The sequence below is a fragment of the Mya arenaria genome, chromosome 15, assembly GCF_026914265.1.
Source record: "Mya arenaria isolate MELC-2E11 chromosome 15, ASM2691426v1".
Classification (NCBI taxonomy): Eukaryota; Metazoa; Mollusca; class Bivalvia; order Myida; family Myidae; genus Mya; species Mya arenaria.
The window spans coordinates 31,532,490-31,558,229 of NC_069136.1; the positions used below are offsets into that span (position 1 = coordinate 31,532,490).

Sequence of the window (25,740 nt, forward strand, 5' to 3'; positions counted from 1 at the left end):
TTCTGTCGTGTTCATTAATGTACCACACCCCTGAATGAAATGTTCAACTTGAAACTCTTCAATTTCAATTCTTTAGCCTATGTTGTTAAGCAGAATATTACCAATATTTTGAGAATTTCATGGATGCGGTTCGATGCATTGTAATATGCTTGTTGGCCTTGACATTCCTTGTTTTTCAACATCTAACAAATGCATAAACTATTAAACGGCGCCCTTTGATGCTTTGCATCAATGTTCTTTCTTGTATACATCTTAATTCAAATGTTTCCAATGCTGGCTGGCGGTCCAAACCCAAACAGGACACAAATCCTGAGCACCTGTTAAGCGCGCGTTTATCTACGGTGATCAATAGTTCGATGTTCTGGATCAAATCATACGCTTGCCTTTACAGAACTCTTTCGAAGTTTCGTCTTGTTTCATTGAGTATATTACTTAAAAACCTGAAATGTTCGGATTTGGACCCTCAACTAATAAAATCATATTTTCGCTCGTGGCTGCGTCATTCGTAAAACTATTTTCTTTCTATAACTACTCGTAACATGGAGATTTAATCTTACGCTGGAATTAACAAATATTTTCTATATATTTCATTTTTAAAAATAACGTTAGAAAATAGAAAATGATATTCGAATTAATGCAGTATATTGCAACAAATTTGACGTTTTCGTACACTTCATAGAAACTTTGTTCTGTGAATATCACGTTGGTAATTAATCATTTAGTGTGTCTTGAGAACAAGAAGTTACTTAATATAATAATTTCGTTTTAAATAGTTAAGATAAACTTTATATATTAAACTTAAATAAAAAAAAACTATAGCTTTTTATAAATATTTAATTGATCTCGTTTTGTTAGGACATCAACATTAATTTTCGCAAATATAGTTCTTGACTAAATTAGTTTATCGGCTTAATTAAAATATGCCACTTGCTATAGCTACAGCCTACAGGTGTGACATCTGGTTCCCTTTATATGACATCTGGTTCCCTTTATATGACGCATACGTTGTTTTGTTTCTACCATTTCTTGTATCTAACTTTTCAGACTCGAACTTTTTTTCTAACAGTTAGTCCACATTTCTGTATGCAGCGTGCATTGGGCATCGGGCCGATGTGCACGTTGTGTCGTATATGTCGACGCATTGTGAACTTTACGCGGCCAATTTTGCAACTTCTATACAAGATGTACCAGCTTAGTCTGATGTACTCGTACTTATCTAATTGACTGTCTACCATCCTCACCTATTAATTTCATTGTGACGATGTTTATTATAAAAGAAGTTGCACACTTTGATTCATTTACAAGTGAACTTGCGAACATGGTGGAAATACACTGAAATATATGATGTACGTGAAGTTAGCGGCCTAGCGGCCTAGCGGCGTGAAGTTAGCGGCCTAGCGGCCTAGCGGCCTAGCGGCCTAGCGGCGTGAAGTTAGCGGCCTAGCGGCCTAGCGGCGTGAAGTTAGCGGCCTAGCGGCCTAGCGGCCTAGCGGCGTGAAGTTAGCGGCCTAGCGGCCTAATATAGTATCTTATTTCAAAGTAGGAATATATGCACAAAAACATTTAATTTATCATTGTTTAGAAGAAAAAGCATATATTCCTACTTTGAAATAAGATACCATATTAGGCCGCTAGGCCGCTAGGCCGCTAGGCCGCTAACTTCACGCCGCTAGGCCGCTAGGCCGCTAGATCGCTTGATCGACTTCTTTGAAAAAAATGTTGAAAATCGTTTCAGAGTGATGATTGGTGCATATAAACAGCAAATATATCAGTTTGTTAGCAGAGCAGGCATGTTTGCACGCTATAAAATAGAAAAATGTTTGATAAACTTTTTTGAAAAAATTGTTGAAAATCGCTTGAAATTGATATTTCGTGCACAAAAACATTTAATTTATCATTGTTTAGAAGAAAAAGCATATATTCCTACTTTGAAATAAGATACTATATTAGGCCGCTAGGCCGCTAGGCCGCTAACTTCACGCCGCTAGGCCGCTAGGCCGCTAGATCGCTTGATCGACTTCTTTGAAAAAAATGTTGAAAATCGTTTCAGAGTGATGATTGGTGCATATAAACAGCAAATATATCAGTTTGTTAGCAGAGCAGGCATGTTTGCATGCTATAAAATAGAAAAATGTTTGATAAACTTTTTTGAAAAAATTGTTGAAAATCGCTTGAAATTGATATTTCGTGCACAAAAACATTTAATTTATCATTGTTTAGAAGAAAAAGCATATATTCCTACTTTGAAATAAGATACCATATTAGGCCGCTAGGCCGCTAGGCCGCTAACTTCACGCCGCTAGGCCGCTAGGCCGCTAGATCGCTTGATCGACTTCTTTGAAAAAAATGTTGAAAATCGTTTCAGAGTGATGATTGGTGCATATAAACAGCAAATATATCAGATTGTTAGCAGAGCAGACATGTTTGCATGCTATAAAATAGAAAAATGTCTGATAAACCTTTTTGAAAAAATTGTTGAAAATCGCTTGAAATTGATATTTCGTGCACAAACACATTTAATTTATCATTGTTTAGCAGAAAAAGCATATATTCCTACTTTGAAATAAGATACCATATTAGGCCGCTAGGCCGCTAGGCCGCTAGGCCGCTAACTTCACGCCGCTAGGCCGCTAGGCCGCTAGATCGCTTGATCGACTTCTTTGAAAAAAATGTTGAAAATCGTTTCAGAGTGATGATTGGTGCATATAAACAGCAAATATATCAGTTTGTTAGCAGAGCAGGCATGTTTGCATGCTATAAAATAGAAAAATGTTTGATAAACTTTTTTGAAAAAATTGTTGAAAATCGCTTGAAATTGATATTTCGTGCACAAAAACATTCAATTTATCATTGTTTATAAGAAAAAGCATATATTCCTACTTTGAAATAAGATACTATATTAGGCCGCTAGGCCGCTAGGCCGCTAACTTCACGCCGCTAGGCCGCTAGCTTCACGCCGCTAGGCCGCTAGGCCGCTAGGCCGCTAACTTCACGCCGCTAGGCCGCTAGGCCGCTAGGCCGCTAACTTCACGCCGCTAGGCCGCTAGGCCGCTAGGCCGCTAACTTCACGTACATTGAAAAATGAGCTCAGTATTGCGCAACTTCCCTGTGACAGTCGGCATTACCTTTTCTTTCATTTAAAGCTCCAATCACACTGATTGAAAGTTTTGACCGGGGGGAGGGGGGTTGTCTCGGAATCAGTTAATTTTGGTATAAATGCCTTCAATTCATTCATATAAGATAACTTACAATATAACCGATATGAATTGAGAAAACTGCCGAAACTTTCATTTCTATTTAAACGTTAGTAACTCTTTAAGCAATAAAACTTACATTTTCGAACGTTTATAAGAAATACTGCGATCTGATCTTTTGTCAGCAGTCATGTATATCACTGGTTTCCAGATATGTACGAAATATTGGCTCATTCATTGACAAAAAAAGTTGTCAAAACGGTTAATCTGTGAGAGTGCATCTTTAAGACAGTAAAAGTGTCGGGTAATTCAACTTTTAGTTTGAGATAATTGGACTTGTTTAAGCCGGACCAGTTTACCTATCGAAATAATGAATCATAATTTCGCTCTTTTCTCTAGCTTGGAATTGTCATTGCCTCTTTCAGTTTCTATACAGCTCCTAAAAGAGCTGTGCAAAATTACTAACTTTAATTGATTTTTGACTGTATAACATTCCTGTTTTGCGTAATGTTGATAACCGCTGGCCATTGCACATCCCGATTTTGCAAACTTGACTTGATATTGGTTTGTTTCACCAATAAAAAGATTCATTTTATTTCATAAAAGAGAAGTAATTGTCTTGTTATCCGTAGTAACATTTTACGTAAAATGTTTGTTGTTTTCGTAAATTAAAGATGGCCGCTTCCTAACTTTGACCGGTGATAGAAAATAGTTCATGCTCTGACCGTAAACAAATAAGTCTGACGGCACGTGTAATACAGAAGACTGGTTCCCTGATTCTCTTGATTTCAAGTATTCGTCCGCAACTGAGTCTGAAAATTTTGGAAATTTCAAAATCGGGTATCTACATGTCATCTTAGCACTAAAATGTGTAAAATTTGTCAAACTGTTTAAAGTTAGAACATTTTTACACAAATCACCATTGAACAATGCATATTTGGACAATGTATAATTTGGAAACTCTTTTTCGCGATGATTCACAATTCACTTTTGGCTATTCATTAAGGCGTGATTATTGTTAGTATACACTTATTTATTTAAGCCCGACTGTGACGAAACTTGAGTCCGTTGGCAGAAACTAGTACTGTGTCCTGTTTGGTGGGGATCTATCCCACAGCATCTTGGGTGAGAGGTGGACACTTATACCACTGGCCCGCTCTCACCCTGGTGGGGATCGAACCCACAACATTTTGGGTGAGAGGTGGACACCTACACCACTAGACCACTCTCACCCTGGTTGGGATCGAACCCACAACATCTTGGGTGAGAGGTGGACACTTATACCACTGGACCACTCACACCCTGGTGGGGATCGAACCCACAACATCTTGGGTGAGAGGTGGACACCTATACATCTGGCAAACTCTCACCCTGGTGAGGATCCAACCCACAACATCTTTGGTGAGAGGTGGACACCTATACCACGGGCCCACCTTCACATTTATTGATGGCAAACACTGGTTTTGAAAGTTAAATAAACACATCCATAATTTATTAAAACAAACTTCATCAGCTTTGAGAACTATCTGGCCTCGAACTGAGATGAGTAATGCGGTATTTTCAGCCTTATCAAAATTCTATATTGTACTTTGAAAAAGCGACATAGCCGCAAAAAAACAACAACAACGATAGCTTGTTGTTGTATTTTGACTTTGCGATATAGCTCTAGTTGTATTCCAATAATCATGCCGTCAACGGAAAGGACTTTCACTCATACTAATACGTTTAATATGAGAGAAAGCCAAATTTGAATATAGATATTGCGTTTCCGATTGTATTATTAATTTATTTTTTTCGTGAAGCACACTGTATCCGAATTTCTTCCTGTACGAATCACTGTTCCTTTTCCTCCTCGTCTCTTGAATTTCACAATCTCATTGAATGAATGCCAGAGAAACTTCTTTAATTAAGATAATGGAAAACCTCCAATTCATGAAGTCCAAATTGACGTACATCGTTCTTAAATTATATAAATAGTTGTCAAATTTACAGCTTCGTTCTTTCTCTCTCAGTGCGGTAATCGATCAGTAATTTTCTTAATCGTGTTCGCGTTTGCCTCCCTTTATACTATCTTGACATGTGTGTTACTGCTACCTTGCGTTCTTTACTGAATACAATTGAATGAGGGTTTTCGAACATTTTTACAAAGGAATATTGTATTAATATAAAACTGCACACATGCCATTTAAACGCATATTTTACTGTCTAAATAAATATAACAAAGATAACAAATTCACTAAATATAATTATGACAATCAGTACAAACTCCATTCACTTTTATTTCGCTAGTATGAATTCTAGGTCGCAGTTATTTGTCGTGTTTGTATATTTAAAAAACTAATTGAATGTCTGAATTAAAAAGAAATATAAAATAGTATAGCTTTTGAATATTTGAAACATTTAATCTCTGTATTCATGATACGTAAATGCATAAAATAATTTTCTTGAAGCATGTAAAATGGACACTTATTTTCGAAAGCATAATAAAGTTGAAAAATGCAATTATCAATTAAAACTGGTATTATGAAAATGTACACATGTTTTGTACGGGTCGCCATTTTGTATGATATGCGGCCACATCGGTCTATAACCTTATGATAAATAAGTGATTTGTCTGTTCTGTTCCGTTCTGTTCTGTATTAATAAAACGTTAATTCATGAAATAATTATGAAATCTATAGCATTACAGTATTGTTGAAATTGATATAATTAGTGTTAATGGAGTTGAAATTAAGTCACGTTGAACACAGCTGATGTAATAAAGTTTGTTGTGCTTTCCTCGACTAGCTAAGGTTAATTCTCCCTATCATTCCTTTGTTTGTACTTTACAATTAAATGTGTTCTATCAATGCACACAGAGTTGCATGTAAAGCGTTTAAAAAAAGCTTATTATCAAGGCTTGATATTGCAACTGATAAGGAAAACATGCAGTTAAACAGCACACACACACGCACGCACGCAAGCACGCACGCACGCACGCACGCACACACACACACGCACACACTACAAAAATAGCTTAACAGTAATAATATCTTACCACTACTGACTGTTGGGCAGGAGTCTGATATCTTACCACGACTGACTGTTGGGCAGGAGTCTGATATCTTACCACGACTGACTGTTGGGCAGGAGTCTGATATCTTACCACTACTGACTGTTGGGCAGGAGTCTGATATCTTACCACTACTGACTGTTGGGCAGGAGTCTGATATCTTACCACGACTGACTGTTGGGCAGGAGTCTGATATCTTACCACGACTGACTGTTTATCTTACCACTACTGACTGTTGGGCAGGAGTCTGATATCTTACCACGACTGACTGTTGGGCAGGAGTCTGATATCTTACCACGACTGACTGTTGGGCAGGAGTCTGATATCTTACCATTACTGACTGTTGGGCAGGAGTCTGATATCTTACCACTACTGAATGTTGGGCAGGAGTCTGATATCTTACCACGACTGACTGTTGGGCAGGAGTCTGATATCTTACCACGACTGACTGTTGGCAGGAGTCTGATATCTTACCACGACTGACTGTTGGGCAGGAGTCTGATATCTTACCACGACTGACTGTTGGGCAGGAGTCTGATATCTTACCACGACTGACTGTTGGGCAGGAGTCTGATATCTTACCACTACTGACTGTTGGGCAGGAGTCTGATATCTTACCATTACTGACTGCTGGGCAGGAGTCTGATATCTTACCACGACTGACTGCTGGGCAGGAGTCTGATATCTTTCCACGACTGACTGCTGGAAAGGAATCTGATATCTTACCACGATTGACTGCTTGGCAGGTGTTTGATATCTTACCACGATTGAATGCTTGGCAGGAGTCTGATATCTTACCACGATTGACTGCTTGGCAGGTGTTTGATATCTTACCACGACTGACTGCTTGTCTGGAGTCTGATATCTTACCACGACTGACTCCTTGTCTGGAGTCTAACATCTTACCACGACTGACTGCTGGGCAGAAGTTGGATATCTTACCACGACTGGCTGCTTGGAAGGAGTCTGATATCTTACCACGACTGACTGCTTTGCAGGAGTCTGATATCTTACCACGACTGACTGCTTTGCAGGAGTCTGTTATCTAACCACGACAGACTGCTTTAGCAGGAGTCTGATATCTTTCCACGACTGACTGCTTATCAGGAGTCTGATATCTTACCACGAATGACTGCTTGGCAGTAGTCTGTTATCTAACCACGACTAGCTGATTGGAAGGAGTCTGATATCTTACCACGACTGACAGCTTGTCTGGAGTCTGTTATCTTACCACGATTGACTCCTTGTCTGGAGTCTGATATCTTACCACGACTGGCTGCTGGGCAGAAGTTTGATATCTTACCACGACTGGCTGCTTGGAAGGAGTCTGATATCTTACCACGACTGACTGCTTAGCAGGAGTCTGATATCTTACCACGACTGACTGTTTGGCAGGAGTCTGTTATTTTACCACTACTGACTGCTGGGCAGGAGTCTGATATCTAACCACGACTGGCTGCTTGGAAGAAGTCTGATATCTTACCACGACTGACTGCGTGGCAGGAGTCTGATATCTTTCCACGACTTACTTCTGGGCAGGAGTCTGTTATCTTACCACGACTGGCTGCTTGGCAGGAGACTGTTATCTTAACATGACTGGCTTCTGGGCAGGAGCCTGATATCTTACCACGACTGACTGCTTGGCAGGAGTCTGAAATCGTACCACGACTGACTGCTGGGCAGGAGTCTGTTATCTTACCACGACTTGCCTCTGCGCAGAAGTCTGATATCTTACCAAGACTGACTGCCTGGCAGGAGTCTGATATCCTACCACTACTGACTGTTTAGCATGAGTCTGATATCTTACCACTACTGACTGTTGGGCAGGAGTCCGATATCTAACAACTACAGACTGTTGGGCAGGAGTCTGATATCTTACCACGACTGACTGTTTGCCAGGAGTCTGATATCTAATCACGACTTACTGTTGGGCAGGAGTCTGATATCTTACCATGACTGACTGCTTGTCCGGAGTCTGATATCTTACCACGACGGACTGCTTGGCAGGATTCTGATATCTTACCACGACGGACTGCTTGACAGGAGTCTGATATCTTACCACGACTGACTTCTTGGCAGGGGTCTGATATCTTACCACTACTGACTGCTTGACAGGAGTCTGATAACTTACCACGACTGACTGTTTGTCTGGAGTATGATATCTTACCACGACTGACTGCTTGTCTGGAGTCTGTTATCTTACCACGACTGACTGCTGGCCATGAGTTTGATATCTTACCAAGACTGGCTGCTTGGAAGGAGTCTGATATCTTACCAACGCTGACTGCTTGGCAGGGGTCAGCTATCTAACTACGACTGACTGCTTAGCAGGAGTCGGATATCTTACTACGCCTGACTGCTTTGGCAGGAATCTGTTATCTTACCACTACTGACTGTTGGGCAGGAGTCTGATATCTAACCAAGACTGGCTGCTTGGAAGGAGTCTAATATCTTACCACGACTGACTGCGTGGCAGGAGTCTGAAATCTTACCACGACTAACTTCTGGCGTCTGATATCTAACGACAACGGACTGCTCGGCAGGAGTCTGATATCTTACCTTGGCTGACTTCTTGGCAGGGGTCTGATATCTTACCACTACTGACACCTTGGCAGAAGTCTGATATCTTATCAAGACTGACAGCTTGGAAGGAGTCTGATATCTTACCACAACTGACTTCTGGGCAGGTGTCTGATATCTTACCAACGCTGACTGCTTGGCAGGGGTCAGCTATCTAACTACGACTGACTGCTTAGCAGGAGTCGGATATCTTACTACGCCTGACTGCTTTGGCAGGAATCTGTTATCTTACCACTACTGACTGTTGGGCAGGAGTCTGATATCTAACCAAGACTGGCTGCTTGGAAGGAGTCTAATATCTTACCACGACTGACTGCGTGGCAGGAGTCTGAAATCTTACCACGACTAACTTCTGGCGTCTGATATCTAACGACAACGGACTGCTCGGCAGGAGTCTGATATCTTACCTTGGCTGACTTCTTGGCAGGGGTCTGATATCTTACCACTACTGACACCTTGGCAGAAGTCTGATATCTTATCAAGACTGACAGCTTGGAAGGAATCTGATATCTTACCACAACTGACTTCTGGGCAGGTGTCTGATATCTTAACACGACTGACTGCGTGGCATTAGTCTGATATCTTACCACGACTGACTGATTGGAAGGTGTCTGATATCTTACCACGACTGCCTGCTTGGCGGGAGTCTGTTATCTTACCACGACTGGCTTCTGGACAGGAGCCTGATATCTTACCACGACTGACTGCTTGGCAGGAGTCTGATATCTTACCTTGGCTGACTTCTTGGCAGGGGTCTGATATCTTACCACTACTGACACCTTGGCAGGAGTCTGATATCTTATCAAGACTGACAGCTTGGAAGGAGTCTGATATCTTACCACGACTGACTTCTGGGCAGGTGTCTGATATCTTAACACGACTGACTGCGTGGCAGGAGTTAGATATCTTACCACGACTGACTGATTGGAAGGTGTCTGATATCTTACCACGACTGCCTGCTTGGCGGGAGTCTGTTATCTTACCACGACTGGCTTCTGGACAGGAGTCTGATATCTTACCAAGACTGACTGCCTGGCAGCAGTCTGATATCCTACCACTACTGACTGTCTAGCATGAGTCTGATATCTTACCACGACTGGCTGCTTGGCTGGAGTCTGATACTTTACCACGACTGGCTTCTGTGCAGGAGTTTGATATCTTACCACGACTGTCCGCTTGGCATGAGTCTGATATTTTACCACGACTGACTACTTTGCAGGGGTCTGTTATCATACTACGAATGACTGCTTGGAATGAGTCTGATATCTAACCACGACTGGCTGCTTGGAAGGAGTCTGTTATCTTACAACGACTGGCTTCTGGGCAGACGTCTGATATCTAACCACGACGGACTCCTGGGCAGGAGTCTGATATCTTACCATGACTGACTTCCTGGCAGGAGTCTGATATCTTAAACTACTGACTGCTTGGCAGGAGTCTGATATCTTATCGGGACTGACAGCTTGGCGGGAATCTGATATATTACCACGACTGACTGCTGGACAGGAGTCTGTTATCTTACAACGACTGGCTACTGTGCAGGCGTTTGATATCTAGCCACGACGGACTGCTGGGCCGGAGTTTGATATCTTGCCAAGACTTACTTCTTGGCAGAAGTCTGATATCTTACCACGACTAACTGCTTGGCAGGAGTCTGATATCTTATTAAGACTGACTGCTTGGCAGGAGTCTGATATCCTCCCACGACTGGCTGCTTGGAAGGAGTCTGGTATCCTCCAACGACTGACTGCTTGGAAGGAGTCTGATATTTAACCACGAATGACTTCTGGGCAGGAGTCTGATATCTTATCACGAATGGCTTTTGGGCAGGAGTCTGTTATCTTACCATGACTGACTGGACTGACTACTTGGCAGGAGTCTGATATCTTACTGCGACTGACTGCTTGGTAAGAGTCTTATATCTCACCACATCTGGCTTCTGGGCAGGAGTCTGTTGTCTTACCACGACTGACTGCTTGGCAGGAGTCTGTTATCTTACCACGACTGGCTTCTGGGCAAGAATCTGTTATCTTACCACGCCGGTCTGCTGGGCAGGAGTCTGTTATCTTACAACGACTGACTGCTTGTCTGGAGTCTGATATCTTACCATGACTGACTGCTTGTCTGGAGTCCGATATCTTACCACGACTGACTGCTTGTCTGGAGTCTGATATCTTACCACGACTGACTGCTTGCCTGCAGTCTGTTATCTTACCACGACTGGCTTCTGGGCAGGAGTCTGATATCTTACCACGACTTGCTGCTTTGAAGGAGTCTGATATCTTATCACGACTGACTGCTTGCAGGAGTCTGGTATCTTACCACGACTGGCTGCTTGGAAGGAGTGTTATATCTTACCACGACTGGCTGCTTGGCTTGAGTCTGTAATCTTACCACGACTGACTGTTTGGCATGAATGTGATATGTTACTTCGACTGGCTTTTGGGCAGAGTCTGATATCTTACCACTACTGACTGTTTGGCATGAATGTGATATGTTACCTCCACTGGCTGTTGTGCAGAGTCTGATATCTTACCACTACTGACTGTTTGGCATGAATGTGATATATTTCCTCGACTGGCTGTTGTGCAGGAGTTTGATAGCTTACCACGACTGCCCGCTTGGCATGAGTCTGATATCTTACCACGACTGACTTTTTGGCATGAATTTTACTTCGACTGGCTGTTGGGCATGAGTCTGATTTCTTTCCACGGCTGACTGCTGGGCAGAAGGCGAATATTTTACCCCGACTGACTGCTGGGCAGACGTCTGATATTTTACCACGACCTTCTGCTGGGCAGAAGTCGAATATTTTACCACTACGTGAACTACTCGAAACGAACAACTCTGTCCGAATAAATGACAAGCACACATAGCCCTGTGAACGATAAATAATTGCAATCCAAACCGATGCACAATAGTTTATAAATAGCCCCCAAACTGCACGAGCAAATGCTACACGGTACCTGAGTGTAGTATTGCAGCTACATATCCACGGACTTTCTATATTTGTTGGTTAAACTAAAATGCGTAAAATAAATTGTGTGTTTTATTTTCTCCTATCTGTCTATCAAAATATTTATTCTTGACAGTTTTGAATGACTTTTAAGAACGGAGATATAGTGACCAAAACACAGGGTTGGCAACTGAGCATTTCAGTTATAGAAAATCATTGTAATACACTGAAAATAAATAAGGACTTGTCTTTCACAGATACCAGATCAGTTTCTGGAACGTCATAACATAAGAAACCTTAACTTTCCGGTAGCCGCTTATTGATCCATGACAATGGAGGAGAATGATTTATGGTATTACCGACTGCCTTGTTAAATTGTTACCTTTCATTCATCTTAGGGTCCAGAGTTTCCACATTAGCTTGTATGCTCTTATCAAATAATCCTGTCTGTCAAGCTAGGCTAGCAAAATACAAATAATGCCTCTTTAGACGATTGCAACACGGGCTTCTAAGGTCTGGCAGAAAATATGAAGTAATTTATACTCGGATTATTCTTCCTCCCGCTTAAGGCATTGCTCTGTTTGTATCGCTCTTGCCAATGTGATATAACTACTTTAAAGCGAAGTACACAGACATTTGGATAACGTGTAATGACATTAATTCTATCGCGTGAATTTGTTAGTAACAAGTTGATTAACAATGATTGGAGTGTATTTAATTATAAGAAAATATCTGATTTCGTTCAATTAAACTTTCTGCTAAACAACAGATTTCTGTTTAAACAGAAGAAATGCATGTTAACAGTGTTTTGCAGTTCGCAAGGTTTACTTATTCTAGCAATAATAAAGACCTTAGATAGAAACAATGTAACATGCATAACAAACGGAATATTTTAAGTGAGTACTTTACCGCTTTCTACGGAGTTATTGTATTTTGATTGAATTTATGGGGAATTATACGACGAAAAGAGGAAAGTTATGTTCGTAACACGTAAGACCAATTGTTCTTCGAACCTTTGAAGATTCTCTTTCCCTCAAGTAGCAACGAGTGCCGAAGGCAATGTTTCTTAGCAAGTTATTTAGTTCTTGGTGGATTATTGAATAGGACTCATAGAAAGTGCTTGTAAATGGAGCTGCTGCGCGTGACTGTAACATTTCAAACATGCAACGAATCTATTCAGTGAAAGCATCTTGAATAAGTAGAAGTATGGAGGTAAATACATGCGATGTGAAATAGAAACACTGATTTCAAATGAATGATGTTTACATCTTATGAGACATTAACTGTTGTTCTGATGTCTGAGAACTATTATAATTTATCATAGAGAGTAAATAGCTTGTGGTTTATAAATTGTGAAAAGATTAAGGATTTATAGTTATTACATTATGATTGGAGGTTAGCTTCAATTATCAAGAATTATTACGGCTTGATCAGAAATGCAATCAGAATGCTGTATCTTAAGCATAAGTTGTAGTTTATCAGCGGTACGTGCAGAGCCGTAAGCTTTACCTAGGTCGAACCAGCGTTTGCTCGTACCACATATTTAAGGTATGCGTCTTACAGCGCGCCATCGCTTTCAAATTGTAAAACGCTTAATTGGCTTATATTTCATTTTCAAACGGATATATTGCTGTTTGTGCTACATGCATTATTGAAATGAAAGAAGTAACAATATTATGTGATATCTTAACGTCTTACTAGTTTCGGGCACAACATTCAATTCCTCCATAACAGTTGGCAGAATAAAACTAGAACAGATATGTGTTGTACATTTCGAAATCGGCAGTATCTAACGATTAGACATTGTCGGCGAATATAAAACACACAGTCGCAAATAATCATCTTAGAAAGAAGCAAGGTGTTTTACTAATTACCGGTAATCATGTTTGACCATGCTTCTCCAAGCAAGGAAGGAAAATCTGAAAACTGCTCGCATTTCCTCCCCGCTAATTTCGATTATTTCGGGGCAGCGATTTTCTCTTATTGTTGCTTTGTGATTTCGCTATAATGGTGTGTAATTTGTACTTGGGATGTTGGATGGTGGGTTTTTGGAAGCCTGTAGCGTGACGTGAAGTGTAAGTAAGGCAGAGGGAAAGTGGTAATTCTCTGTTTCACGGCGAATCATCTATCTATTCATGTCAGTGTTGTTTGGAATTACGCATGGATATGAACGATTCGTTCGTTATCTAAGTTAAAGATAATTTAATAGTGGGATTAGTGAATTGGAATTACCAATACTTGGAATAATTTCATTGCATTACTACTTGCGTGTTATGACTTTTGCAATATGCGAACCTAGTTGACTCAATTACAAATGGGATGAATGAATTGCGCATCATTTATTAGTTTCAATATTTCTCCAATTTGAAGAATTCAAGGTGTGTCATTGTACAAGTGTTATTGTAAAAAGTTTGATTGACGAACAGCCTGCTGTTCTTTACAACCAGTAGACAACCCAAAGATATAGTATTTTGAATATAAGGCGATGTACGTCTCCTGAGATGTCGACCACGTTCCATCTATATTGCTATGTTCCTTCAGTGATATATGAGACAACAACATGCTCGTAAATCTGAACGGGCATCGATAAGTTATAAATCACTGGTATTTTAACCGATCGGACTAGACAAGGATTTACAAATGCCTTCGATTGTTTCCCCACGAAGTCTTGCACTTTTACTTAGTTATCACGAGATTCCAGGCCGGTATTTGAAGGCAACTGTTAACGACAAGGTATAACAAAAATGGCGGAACTCGTTTTAATTACCCATGACTAATAGTGCTAAAAATTGAAAAGCAGCTGAAATAAAAAATACATTTTGCGTTTTCGATAAATGCGAAACTCTGAACATAACTGTTTTCAAATCACGAGATCTCAGATTGCGATCTGTTTTGTCTTAGGAAACCTTCGATCCTTTCAATAAATCATCCATACACTTCCGACCCAAATTTTTGCACAAAACAACTCATAAAGACAATGGTGCGCCAGAAGAAACATACAACTACATTTCAAAGAATTTTAATTTCTTTGTATCCAATATTACTGTTGACTATTCATTTTACCGATGTTAAAACCCAATATACAGGCTGCAAGTTGGAGAGATTGCATGTCGGCAACTTGGTTATCCGGTTGACTAGCGGAACGACGGTTACAGGAATGAAGGTGCAGTTTACACCTGCATGTAATTTACGAGATGTTGACGAATTTCGTGGTCTTCAGTTTGGTATTATACGAGACTCCGAAAAATTGTCATATCGTTTTATGATAAACAAAAGCTTGGGTCGACCAAAAGAATCAACCATATATGCAACCAACCATAAACAAGTGTGTCCTCAGCCCCGGATAAGTGACCTGACCTACCTAGAAACACTTCCGCTAAGTGTGAGGACCAGGCTGACGGAAATAGGGAGTTACACTGTACATCAATCTGAGGAATGTTTGTGGCTGAACGTGTTTGTTCCTACCAAAGGTAAGTCATTTGTGTTAACAAGCAATCATGACTTGTAGCTGACATGTCATCGAAACATGTGAACGGTCTACAATTTAATGCGTCTAACTATTGTACAATAACTCATCTTACGTACATACATCAACCTGCTTTCTAATAGATCATTATTACCATCCAAATTTTGTACCCCAAATTCTGATAACAGCATTTATGTCACTACTCTGTTATGTTAAAGCGACTCGTTTACGTTCTATACGGCCAGGCATTCTATACGGCCAGGCATTCTATACGGCCAGGTATAGGGCCAGGCATTCTATACGGCCAGGTATACGACCAGGCATTCTATACGGCCAGGTATACGGCCAGGCATTCTATACGGCCAGGTATACGGCCAGGCATTCTATACGGCCAGGTATAGGGCCAGGCATTCTATACGGCCAGGTATACGACCAGGCATTCTATACGACCAGGTATACGACCAGGCATTCTATACGGCCAGGTATACGACCAGGCATTCTATACGGCCAGGTATACGACCAGGCATTCTATACGGCCAGGTATACGACCAGGAATTCTATACGGCCAGGTATACGGCCAGGCATTCTATACGGCCAGGTATAGGGCCAGGCATTCTATACGGCCAGGTATAGGGCCAGGCATTCTATACGGCCAGGTATAGGGCCAGGCATTCTATACGGCCAGGTATAGGGCCAGGCATTCTATACGGCCAGGTATAGGGCCAGGCATTCTATACGGCCAGGTATAGGGCCAGGCATTCTATACGGCCAGGTATAGGGCCAGGCATTCTATACGGCCAGGTATAGGGCCAGGCATTCTATACGGCCAGGTATACGAACAGGCATTCTATACGGCCAGGTATACGACCAGGCATTCTATACGGCCAGGTATACGACCAGGCATTCTATACGGCCAGGTATACGACCAGGCATTCTATACGGCCAGGTATACGACCAGGCATTCTATACGGCCAGGTATAGGGCCAGGAATTCTATACGGCCAGGTGTAGGGCCAGGCATTCTATACGGCCAGGTATACGGCCAGGCATTCTATACGGCCAGGTATAGGGCCAGGCATTCTATACGGCCAGGTATAGGGCCAGGCATTCTATACGGCCAGGTATAGGGCCAGGCATTCTATACGGCCAGGTATAGGGCCAGGCATTCTATACGGCCAGGTATAGGGCCAGGCATTCTATACGGCCAGGTATACGACCAGGCATTCTATACGGCCAGGTATAGGGCCAGGCATTCTATACGGCCAGGTATAGGGCCAGGCATTCTATACGGCCAGGTATAGGGCCAGGCATTCTATACGGCCAGGTATAGGGCCAGGCATTCTATACGGCCAGGTATAGGGCCAGGCATTCTATACGACCAGGCATTCTATACGGCCAGGTATAGGGCCAGGCATTCTATACGGCCAGGTATAGGGCCAGGCATTCTATACGACCAGGTATAGGGCCAAGTATTCTATACGGCCAGGTATAGGGCCAGGCATTCTATACGGCCAGGTATAGGGCCAGGCATTCTATACGACCAGGTATAGGGCCAGGCATTCTATACGGCCAGGTATAGGGCCAGGCATTCTATACGGCCAGGTATAGGACCAGGCATTCTATACGGCCAGGTATAGGGCCAGGCATTCTATACGGCCAGGTATAGGGCCAAGTATTCTATACGGCCAGATATAAGCAAATAAAAAAACTGCTTGTTATGATGATTACATGTCATCAAAATCTGAAGCACTATTGTGATTTTTTTTAATGTGACATCAAAGCGTGTTATGGCAAATCAACCGTGCCCTGGCAAACAACGTAATTGAAACCGGAATTATTTTAGGCTTAGATTTACACAATTTTGTACAAATGTGTGTATGATAGTTGTTTTTTGGTGTGTGTTCTTGAAAGAAAGTAAATAACTTATTAGATTTAGATAATATCAGTGAGTGAGTCCCTTTAACATATGCATGTATTCAAATCATTTATGAAAACCTATTGTTCAAAAATTTTAATAGTAATTTTTGCCAAACGTTGTCATATTATGGAAGCATATACATATATATTTGAGATTACATACTATCAACATTTATTTATCAGTACATTCAACGTGCATGTACTAAGTAAAAAACAGTCTCGGCTTGATTGAAACCGTTTGCCGGTAGTCCAATGGCTATATATTCAATATGAAAAGGTTGACTAAAATCTAAAAACAGAATGAAATGAAAGCCAAATACCATGAACGCCAAAAAACTTGCCCACTTGACTTGCACCGCGTCATTACTCGTCTTCACTAGCGCACTTGACTTGCACCGCGTTATTACTCGTCTTCACGAGCGCACTTGACTTGCACCGCGTCATTACTCGTCTTCACGAGCCCACTTGACTTGCACCGCGTCTTCACGAGCGCACTTGACTTGCACCGCGTTATTACTCGTCTTCACGAGCCCACTTGACTTGCACCGCGTCATTACTCGTCTTCACGAGCCCACTTGACTTGCACCGCGTCATCACTCGTCTTCGCGAGCCCACTTGACTTGCACCACGATATTACTCGTCTTCGCAAGCCCGCTTGACTTGCACCACGATAGTTCTCGTCTTCGCGAGCCCGCTTGACTTGCACCGCGACATTACTCGTCTTCGAGATGGCGTCTGCAGTCTCCTTTTTATAAAGATCATTCTGGATTGAATTATAAAGTTATTATACAAATCAACCTTCCGGAGTTCTGTCATCGTTGGAATCTGGGGCAAATACTACTGGAAGCCTTAAGGTATGATCCGGAAGAACAACAACAAAAACAACCCTTTAGACAAAGTAACCGTACAACGACATGTGTTTTGTTTAAAATAGCACGTTTTAAATTATTATTGTGATAACCGTTCGGCTTAAAAAAACTATAACTTGTAATATCAAATGATATCATATCGCATCATTAAATATCATATCGAATGTCTAGATAAAAAAAGCGTTTATTAAAATGTTAAAATACCACAAATTGTGGGAACAATGGAACTTTTTTGCTGAGACATCTGGCACTAAACTCAGCTACCACGATATCCATTGACTTCGTGTTATCATCCGTGTGAGTAATACAGACATTATGGTGTATTCCTCCCTTCAGCCTTACCTTTATTGCAATGTTTTCGCCTTATCAACAGTAATTGGATGAAACAGCCCTTTAAGGCAGCTTTATGTCAGATTCCTTATTTAATAAACTGGATTTCATGCGTGCTTGGCATATTTTGTTCTTTTTCGTAGACATCTTTGATTTGATGTTTGGCCGATATCCAAATATAACCAAAAACACATTCCCAGCAATCTGATGTACGAGTATTGTACATTATATTGGATAAAGAATTTGATTTGGTACTTCTATTGACTGATTAAATGGTAAAGACTAGCGTGAATAAATTATCTTCCGAGCTATGATGTATTTGCTGCATTTGGGTCATTTGGACCATTAGAATCATTATATATTAGAAGACAAACATAACTCCATTCGAAAGAAAGCAAAAAACACATCGGTTGCTGATGTACTAGAAAACTGATATACAACTTAACATTCAGACGTAAATAACAATAAGAAAGAATAATCAGCTGTACGACATAGTTTCGGGTACTGCTTTAGCCAAAAAGATCATTTATGCGTCAACACGTAGAATGCAAGCACGTTTTTCTGGTGTGTTTTTCAGGCTTTTATTATTACTTGTTTCCACATTCCCAGTTATGCATAGGAAAACGTTCCGCTAAACTCAAAAACACGTAATTGTCCGGGAATAAATGAACAACAACATGATGAAATATCTGTTACAGTGTATTTGTTTCTTAACAAAAATGTAGAACATTTATTTTCACGGATTATCACACGCGAGATTTTGTGATTCATGGTTATTATAATCATTTAATATCGAATATATTTTGATTGTGTTCATGTAAGACAGTGTTCCGTGAATTGCTAACTTGGCCCCCGTGGCTCAATAATGGTCCACGAGACGACTTCAACCTTATTATTATTAGTAGTAGTAGTATTTGTATTACAGTATATGGGAAGCAGACAAGTGGGATATTATATACTCCAAACAAAACAAACAAGGCATATTAGAAAAAACAGCTTTGAAACATATATATTCTCAAAATAGTTAAGGACCACATAAAGAAATTCATGAACAATAATGAGTCCATTGACCAGCCAATGTTAAGAGACCCATCAACAACGAATGCTTTCAGGAAAGTCGGAGGTATTATTACAAATTTGATACCACTATTGACATTTGCAACCGAAAGTTGCATATACGTGTTTAAATAGGGCTTTTGGGCGACGCATTACAGTTAAAAAGGATGAATGTCATCTTCGAACCTGGACATTTCGATTAACGCTAAAGCTAGACCGAGCTTAAAGCTTAAAGCGGTGCAGCTTTGAAATTTAGGATGAAAGCATTTCTGGACTTCATTTCAGAAACTCAGCCATCATAACTCGTTTCCTATTGATCTACAAACTCTCACCTTTGTTGCTAAAAATCATTCGCCATATGAAAGCCATATACTGGTTTTCTCCTTGTAGTCCAATGATAATGCATAGTTTGAATTTCGTACTTAGCCCACGTCTATATAATGTTTTATATCTGTCTTTTGTTGTAATTGGGAGGAATGCCAACGACTACCTTCTTTTCATGCACCTTTAAAATGCTTGCATGTATAAGATGGGAATATTTAGTCTTTAAAACATATACAACTATCAGCTATGTCGAAACATTCCATTTTGAACAATCTTCTATAGTTTTGCTGGACATGGAAAGGACTTGTTTGCTTCGCATTGAACTTGTTGTATTTGGATTGGTACATGAACGCTTTTGCCTTCATACGCTGGGACATATATTTTCTTGTATTGATTCTCTTTCTAAATGTAAACATAAATGTCATCCGTATGTATTTAATTGAAATGTACTTGATTGTCTCTGACGCTTAAACAAGATAAAAACGAACATTTGGTCCTCGTAGTTTCAGGAGTTTACTGTGTCTCGCTTCTTATTTTTTAATATTAATTCTTGCAATGATCGAAATTGGTAAAAAATATTTTTTGTTTTCCATTTATTTATTAATTGTTTTTTGTGTATTTAAAATGCTCGTAATATATGTTTCTGCTCTGCTGTTTATCACTTTTGCTACTCGTATGTTTAGCTATTGAAGCACATCATCTCCCATTTGCTTTCCTCAAACATACGTACATGCCTGGGATTAAAGCAATAAAGCAGTTGTTCCTTTTCATATTACCAATTATATCGACAAAGAACTCCTGCGATTCATGTAGATAGTGGGAACCAAAAAAGCTTCTGTCTTTGCGTATAAAAGGTAAATGCAGGCCGGTACGAAAATTGTACATGGTGTAATCCCCAACAACCAATGAAAATCAATACGGAAACACGAAGTACATGTACATTTTTACATCGTCACTTTTCTAAATTGACGCAAAAATATGTGTTTATGCCCTACTACAATACATTTTTAAGCAAAAATGTCTTTGTCATAAATCAATACTTTAGTTTAAAAGATACTTGACCACTCGATTACAAGCTTGTAAATGTTCGTGTTCATAGTGCTTCCCTCAATATCTAAATAACTATATATATTCTTCCAGAATAAAATACATTACAGGAACGACATAACGATTCATACACTAGTATATTTACATCTCAACTTCCATTCCTTAAATGAACTGCCTTTCGGCAATTGCGTTTAACTATCGATGAACGCAACATTCTTCGGACTCCACACACTTTGACCAGCCCTTAAATTAACTTAAGCAATTGAAATAGTACCGAGGGAGAGCCGGTGCACCTGTTTACCTGTATTGTGGCACAAGGAACTGAACTTGTTTACAGTGATGTATTGTCACACAAGGAACTGCACCTGTTTACAGTGATGTATTGTCGCACAAGGAACTGCACCTGTTTACAGTGATGTACTGTCGCACAAGGAACTGCATTGCACAAGAAACTGCGCCTGTTTACATTGATGTACTGTCGCACAAGGAACTGCACCTGTTTACTGTAATGTACTGTCGCACAAGGAATTGCCCCTGTTTACAGTGATGTACTGTCGCACAAGAAACTGCGCCTGTTTACAGTGATGTACTGTCGCACAAGGATCTGCGCCTGTTTACAGTGATGTACTGTCGCACAAGGAACTGCGCCTGTTTACAGTGATGTTCTGTCGCACAAGGAACTGCGCCTGTTTACAGTGATGTACTGTCGCACAAGGAACTGCACCTGTTAACAGTGTTGTACTGTCGCACAAGGAACTGCACCTGTTAACAGTGATGTGCTGTCGCACAAGGAACTGCACCTGTTAACAGTGATGTGCTGTCGCACAAGAATTGCACCTGTTTACAGTGATTTGCTGTCGCACACGAACTGCACCTGTTTACAGTGATGTACTGTCGCACAAGGAACTGCGCCTGTTTACAGTGATGTGCTGTCGCACACGATCTGCACCTGTTTACAGTGATGTACTGTCGCACAAGGATCTGCACCTGTTAACAGTGTTGTACTGTCGCACAAGAAACTGCACCTGTTTACAAAGATGTACTGTCGCACAAGAATTGCACCTGTTTACAGTGATGTTCTGTCGCACACGAACTGCACCTGTTTACAGCGATGAACTGTCGCACACGAACTGCACCTGTTAACAGTGGTGTACTGTCGCACAAAAACTGCACCTGTTAACAGTGATGTACTGTCGCACAAGGAACCGCACCTGTTTACATTGATGTACTGTCGCACAAGGAACCGCACCTGTTTACAGTGATGTACTGTCGCACAAGGAACCGCACCTGTTTACAGTGATGTATTGTCGCACACGAACTGCACCTGTTTACAGTGATGTACTGTCGCACACGAACTGCACCTGTTAACAGTGATGTACTGTCGCACAAGGAACCGCACCTGTTTACAGTGATGTATTGTCGCACAAGGAACCGCACCTGTTTACAGTGATGTACTGTCGCACAATCAACTGCACCTGTTTACAGTAATGTACTGTTGTACAAGGAACTGTTTTTGTTCTGAAGACTTTCAGGATAGTCTTGTCTTTTGATTGTTATGACAGAAGGCACAAAAATAAAAATCCATCCTTAATCAATAATACATGAAATGAGGTGTATACACTTTTTTGGTGACCCCATATGTCGAGATATTGTTTAAATGGTTTGCTTTGTAGTTTTAAGCTTCACTCTCACAGATTGACCTGTTTTAGATTTTTGTCTTAAAATTAGTCAAGTTTGTCTGGAAACCAGTGCTAAAAGAAGGCAAGGCTGACTTAAGATTAGATCGCAGTTTCTCTTATTTATGGTCGAAAATTGATGTTTCGTTGCTAAAAGTTTTTCTAACGCTATAAGAAAATTAAAATTTTCGGCCGTTTGTTTCGAACAATTGATATATGTTCTTCTGTGAGTTACCTTATATGAAAGAATTTTAGGCATTGATACCAAAATCAGCTGATTCTGCGACAAAAACGTAATGACTTGAAATTTTTTGATAGGACGCTAAAACCAGGTAAATCACCACGAGTGCTGTTGTACATAACAAATAGTATATATAAACCACACCAGAAGCAATTACGTGTACAAACTCTTTGAACAGTTCATGTTATTTTAACAATGTATTCTGTCTGCAAAATTGGCTTCCAAAAGAACGTTTATGTATTGGGCTAATGTATTTTATTCAAGGCTTAAGACATCAACGTCAAAAGAGGAATTTGAAGACAAATTTTCGGCAGACAGATGCAATAGACAAAGCAATTGTTCCAGTATGTCTATTAAGTTATCCTGGTTTAAAATGCATTTTGCTGGAAAATATTTTCCTAAATGAAAAACCTAGAAGACAAATATTCCCCATGGAAATAAAGTAGTGTTCCTTTCATATATGTTTTGTCATATTGAAATTGAAGAGAACCTGACTTCGCTTATTCCAAATATGACCCCTAAGACAATATCGGTTATTGAGGAAAACAACAACGAAATGTTTTTTTCATAACAGCAATTCTTAATGATGTTCTATTTTTATTATAAAAACAAACTGTTTACACTAACATCTCGAAAATTAGAGTAGGTAGAAAGGTTTGTGGTTCAAGATGTAAATAGGTCTATCAGTTTATAGAGTGCAGTGCTGCGAGTACTGGGTCTCTCGTTTGTATTTTGTTTTTTAGGTCTATACAGGTTATGTAGTATTTAGTCTCTCGTTTGTGTTTTGGTTTTTAGGTCTATACAGGTTGTGTGGTACTAGGCCTCTCGTTTGTATTTTGTTTTAAAGGTCTATACAGGTTGTGTGGTATTTAGTCTCTTGTTTGTATTTTGGTTTTTAGGTCTTGACAAGTTGTGTGGTAATGGGCCTCTCATTTGTATTTGTATTTCTATGACTAGGCAGGTTGTGTGCTGCCGGGCCTCTCATTTGTATTTGTATTTCTATGACTATGCAGGTTGTGTGCTGTCGGGCCTCTCATTTGTATTTCTATGACTATGCAGGTTGTGTGCTGTCGGGCCTCTCATTTGTATTTCTATGACTAGGCAGGTTGTGTGCTGCCCGGCCTCTCATTTGTATTTGTATTTCTATGACTAGGCATGATGTGTGCTGCCGGGCCTCTCATTTGTATTCGTATTTCCATGACTAGGCATGATGTGTGGTACCGGGCCTCTCATTTGTATTCGTATTTCTATGACTAGGCATGATGTGTTGTACCGGGCCTCTCATTTGTATTCGTATTTCCATGACTAGGCATGATATGTGGTACCGGGCCTCTCATTTGTATTTGTATTTCTATGACTAGGCATGAGGTGTGGTACCGGGCCTCTCATTTGTATTTGTATTTTTATGACAAGGCAGGTTGTGTGGTACCTGGCCTCTCATTTGTATTTGTATTTCTATGACTAGGCAGGTTGTGTGCTGCCGGGCCTGTCATTTGTATTTGTATTTCTATGACTATGCAGGTTGTGTGCTGCCGGGTCTCTCATTTGTATTTGTATTTCCATGACTATGCAGGTTGTGTGGTACCGGTTTCTCATTTGTATTTGTATTTCCATGACTATGCGGTTTGTGTGCTGCCAGGCCTCTCATTTGTATTTGTATTTCTATGACTATGCAGGTTGTGTGCTGCCGGGTCTCTCATTTGTATTTGTATTTCTATGACTATGCAAGTTGTGTGGTACCGGGCCTTTCATTTGTACTTGTATTTCTTAAAACATTGTTAAGTAAAACAGACGGTTATACTAATAAATAGCATGAGCAATAATAGTTAAAACATCAAGCATGGAAAACTGAACTCTATTTACTCTGTGGGTTACTGATGATTCTTCATAAGACATCGAGCCCGTCAAATATGGAGTCAAAGTCGCTGATAGTTGTAAATAAATCTTGCGTTTAGCCTGATATTAGACGAAATAACTCTTCTATAATAGTATTGATCATAACCGAATGCGATTGTTCTAAGATCACTCAGATCTATTTTTATGTTCCTAAAGCTGAACATCGGGACTCTCTGTGCGGCAGAAAGATGTGTCTTATTCATTTTATGGATATGTTTCAAATATATATGGCGACTAAAATCGCAATAATGCCTAGTTCATATCATTTGCTTTTGAGAATGATACCCGTGGTTTTAATTAAAATTACGGTGTCCCCATAATCTCTAAGGCCTAAACAATTTGTTTGGATAGGGTTACATCCTTTTCAAAAATAGGTAGGGTAGGTAGGCTTTTTATTATTTATTTTTTTATAAGGCTTTATATAAGAATGTCATTTTCATCATTGGAGAATGGTGTTAAAGTTATCTTCTGATTAAGCATTGAAGGTTTTAAACTACGTATTGAAACGAAATTAAAAAAAGAAAAGAAAAAAAAATATTCAGTTTTTCTTTTGTTTTTCAAACTGACTATAAAAGCGGTAGGATCGGCGCCTATTCCGTAGGTAGGGTCGGGTAACTCGAACCAAATGTATTTTTAGGCCTAACCGTCATACGTACACTGCTATAAATGGATTGGTGCCTTATGTAGCGACTAGAGAGTCAACAGTGAATGTTCTATACTCATTGTGTGAAGTAAAACGACGTTCAGATGGAATTTGTTTCTGGATAACAATCAAAAACAAACAAAACGGAATTGAAACATCGTGATTCACGTTTACAATCCCAATAGTTCAACCAAATTTTTTATTCAAAGACAAAGTGAGATTTTATTTTCCTTGCAAACATGGCCAATCATACGAGAGACATTGAAAAAATAGTATTTGTTCCGACCTGTATATTCTTTATTATTCATCCTCAAGTTTATACATTTTATTCAAAAAAATACTTCAGCCTTTGCTATGACTGAAAACTTAAGCAATTTCCATAATGGATTTAGGGCTATCTTTGACAATATAAAGGAACGTTACGAGTCGTAATTATGTTCTTTAATATTAATACAATGGTGATCTAGACAAAGTGAGCTGAACTAGCAGGTAGT

At 40.1% G+C, this 25,740-nt stretch overlaps 1 protein-coding gene across 3 annotated transcripts in view; it reads left to right on the forward strand.

Moving 5' to 3' along the window:
• Positions 1 to 25,740, forward strand: part of LOC128219781 (neuroligin-4, X-linked-like) — a 403,742-nt gene that overhangs the window by 196,734 nt on the left and 181,268 nt on the right. The window contains exon 1 of one of the 3 annotated variants that reach the window (XM_052927776.1): positions 13,066 to 15,252. The exons of the other annotated variants lie outside the window; for them this stretch is intronic. Within the exon in view, the coding sequence (XP_052783736.1) occupies positions 14,760 to 15,252 (493 nt within the window). The 5' untranslated portion in view covers positions 13,066 to 14,759. Of the gene's footprint in view, positions 1 to 13,065; positions 15,253 to 25,740 lie in introns of those variants that run through there. 3 annotated transcript variants of the gene reach the window in all.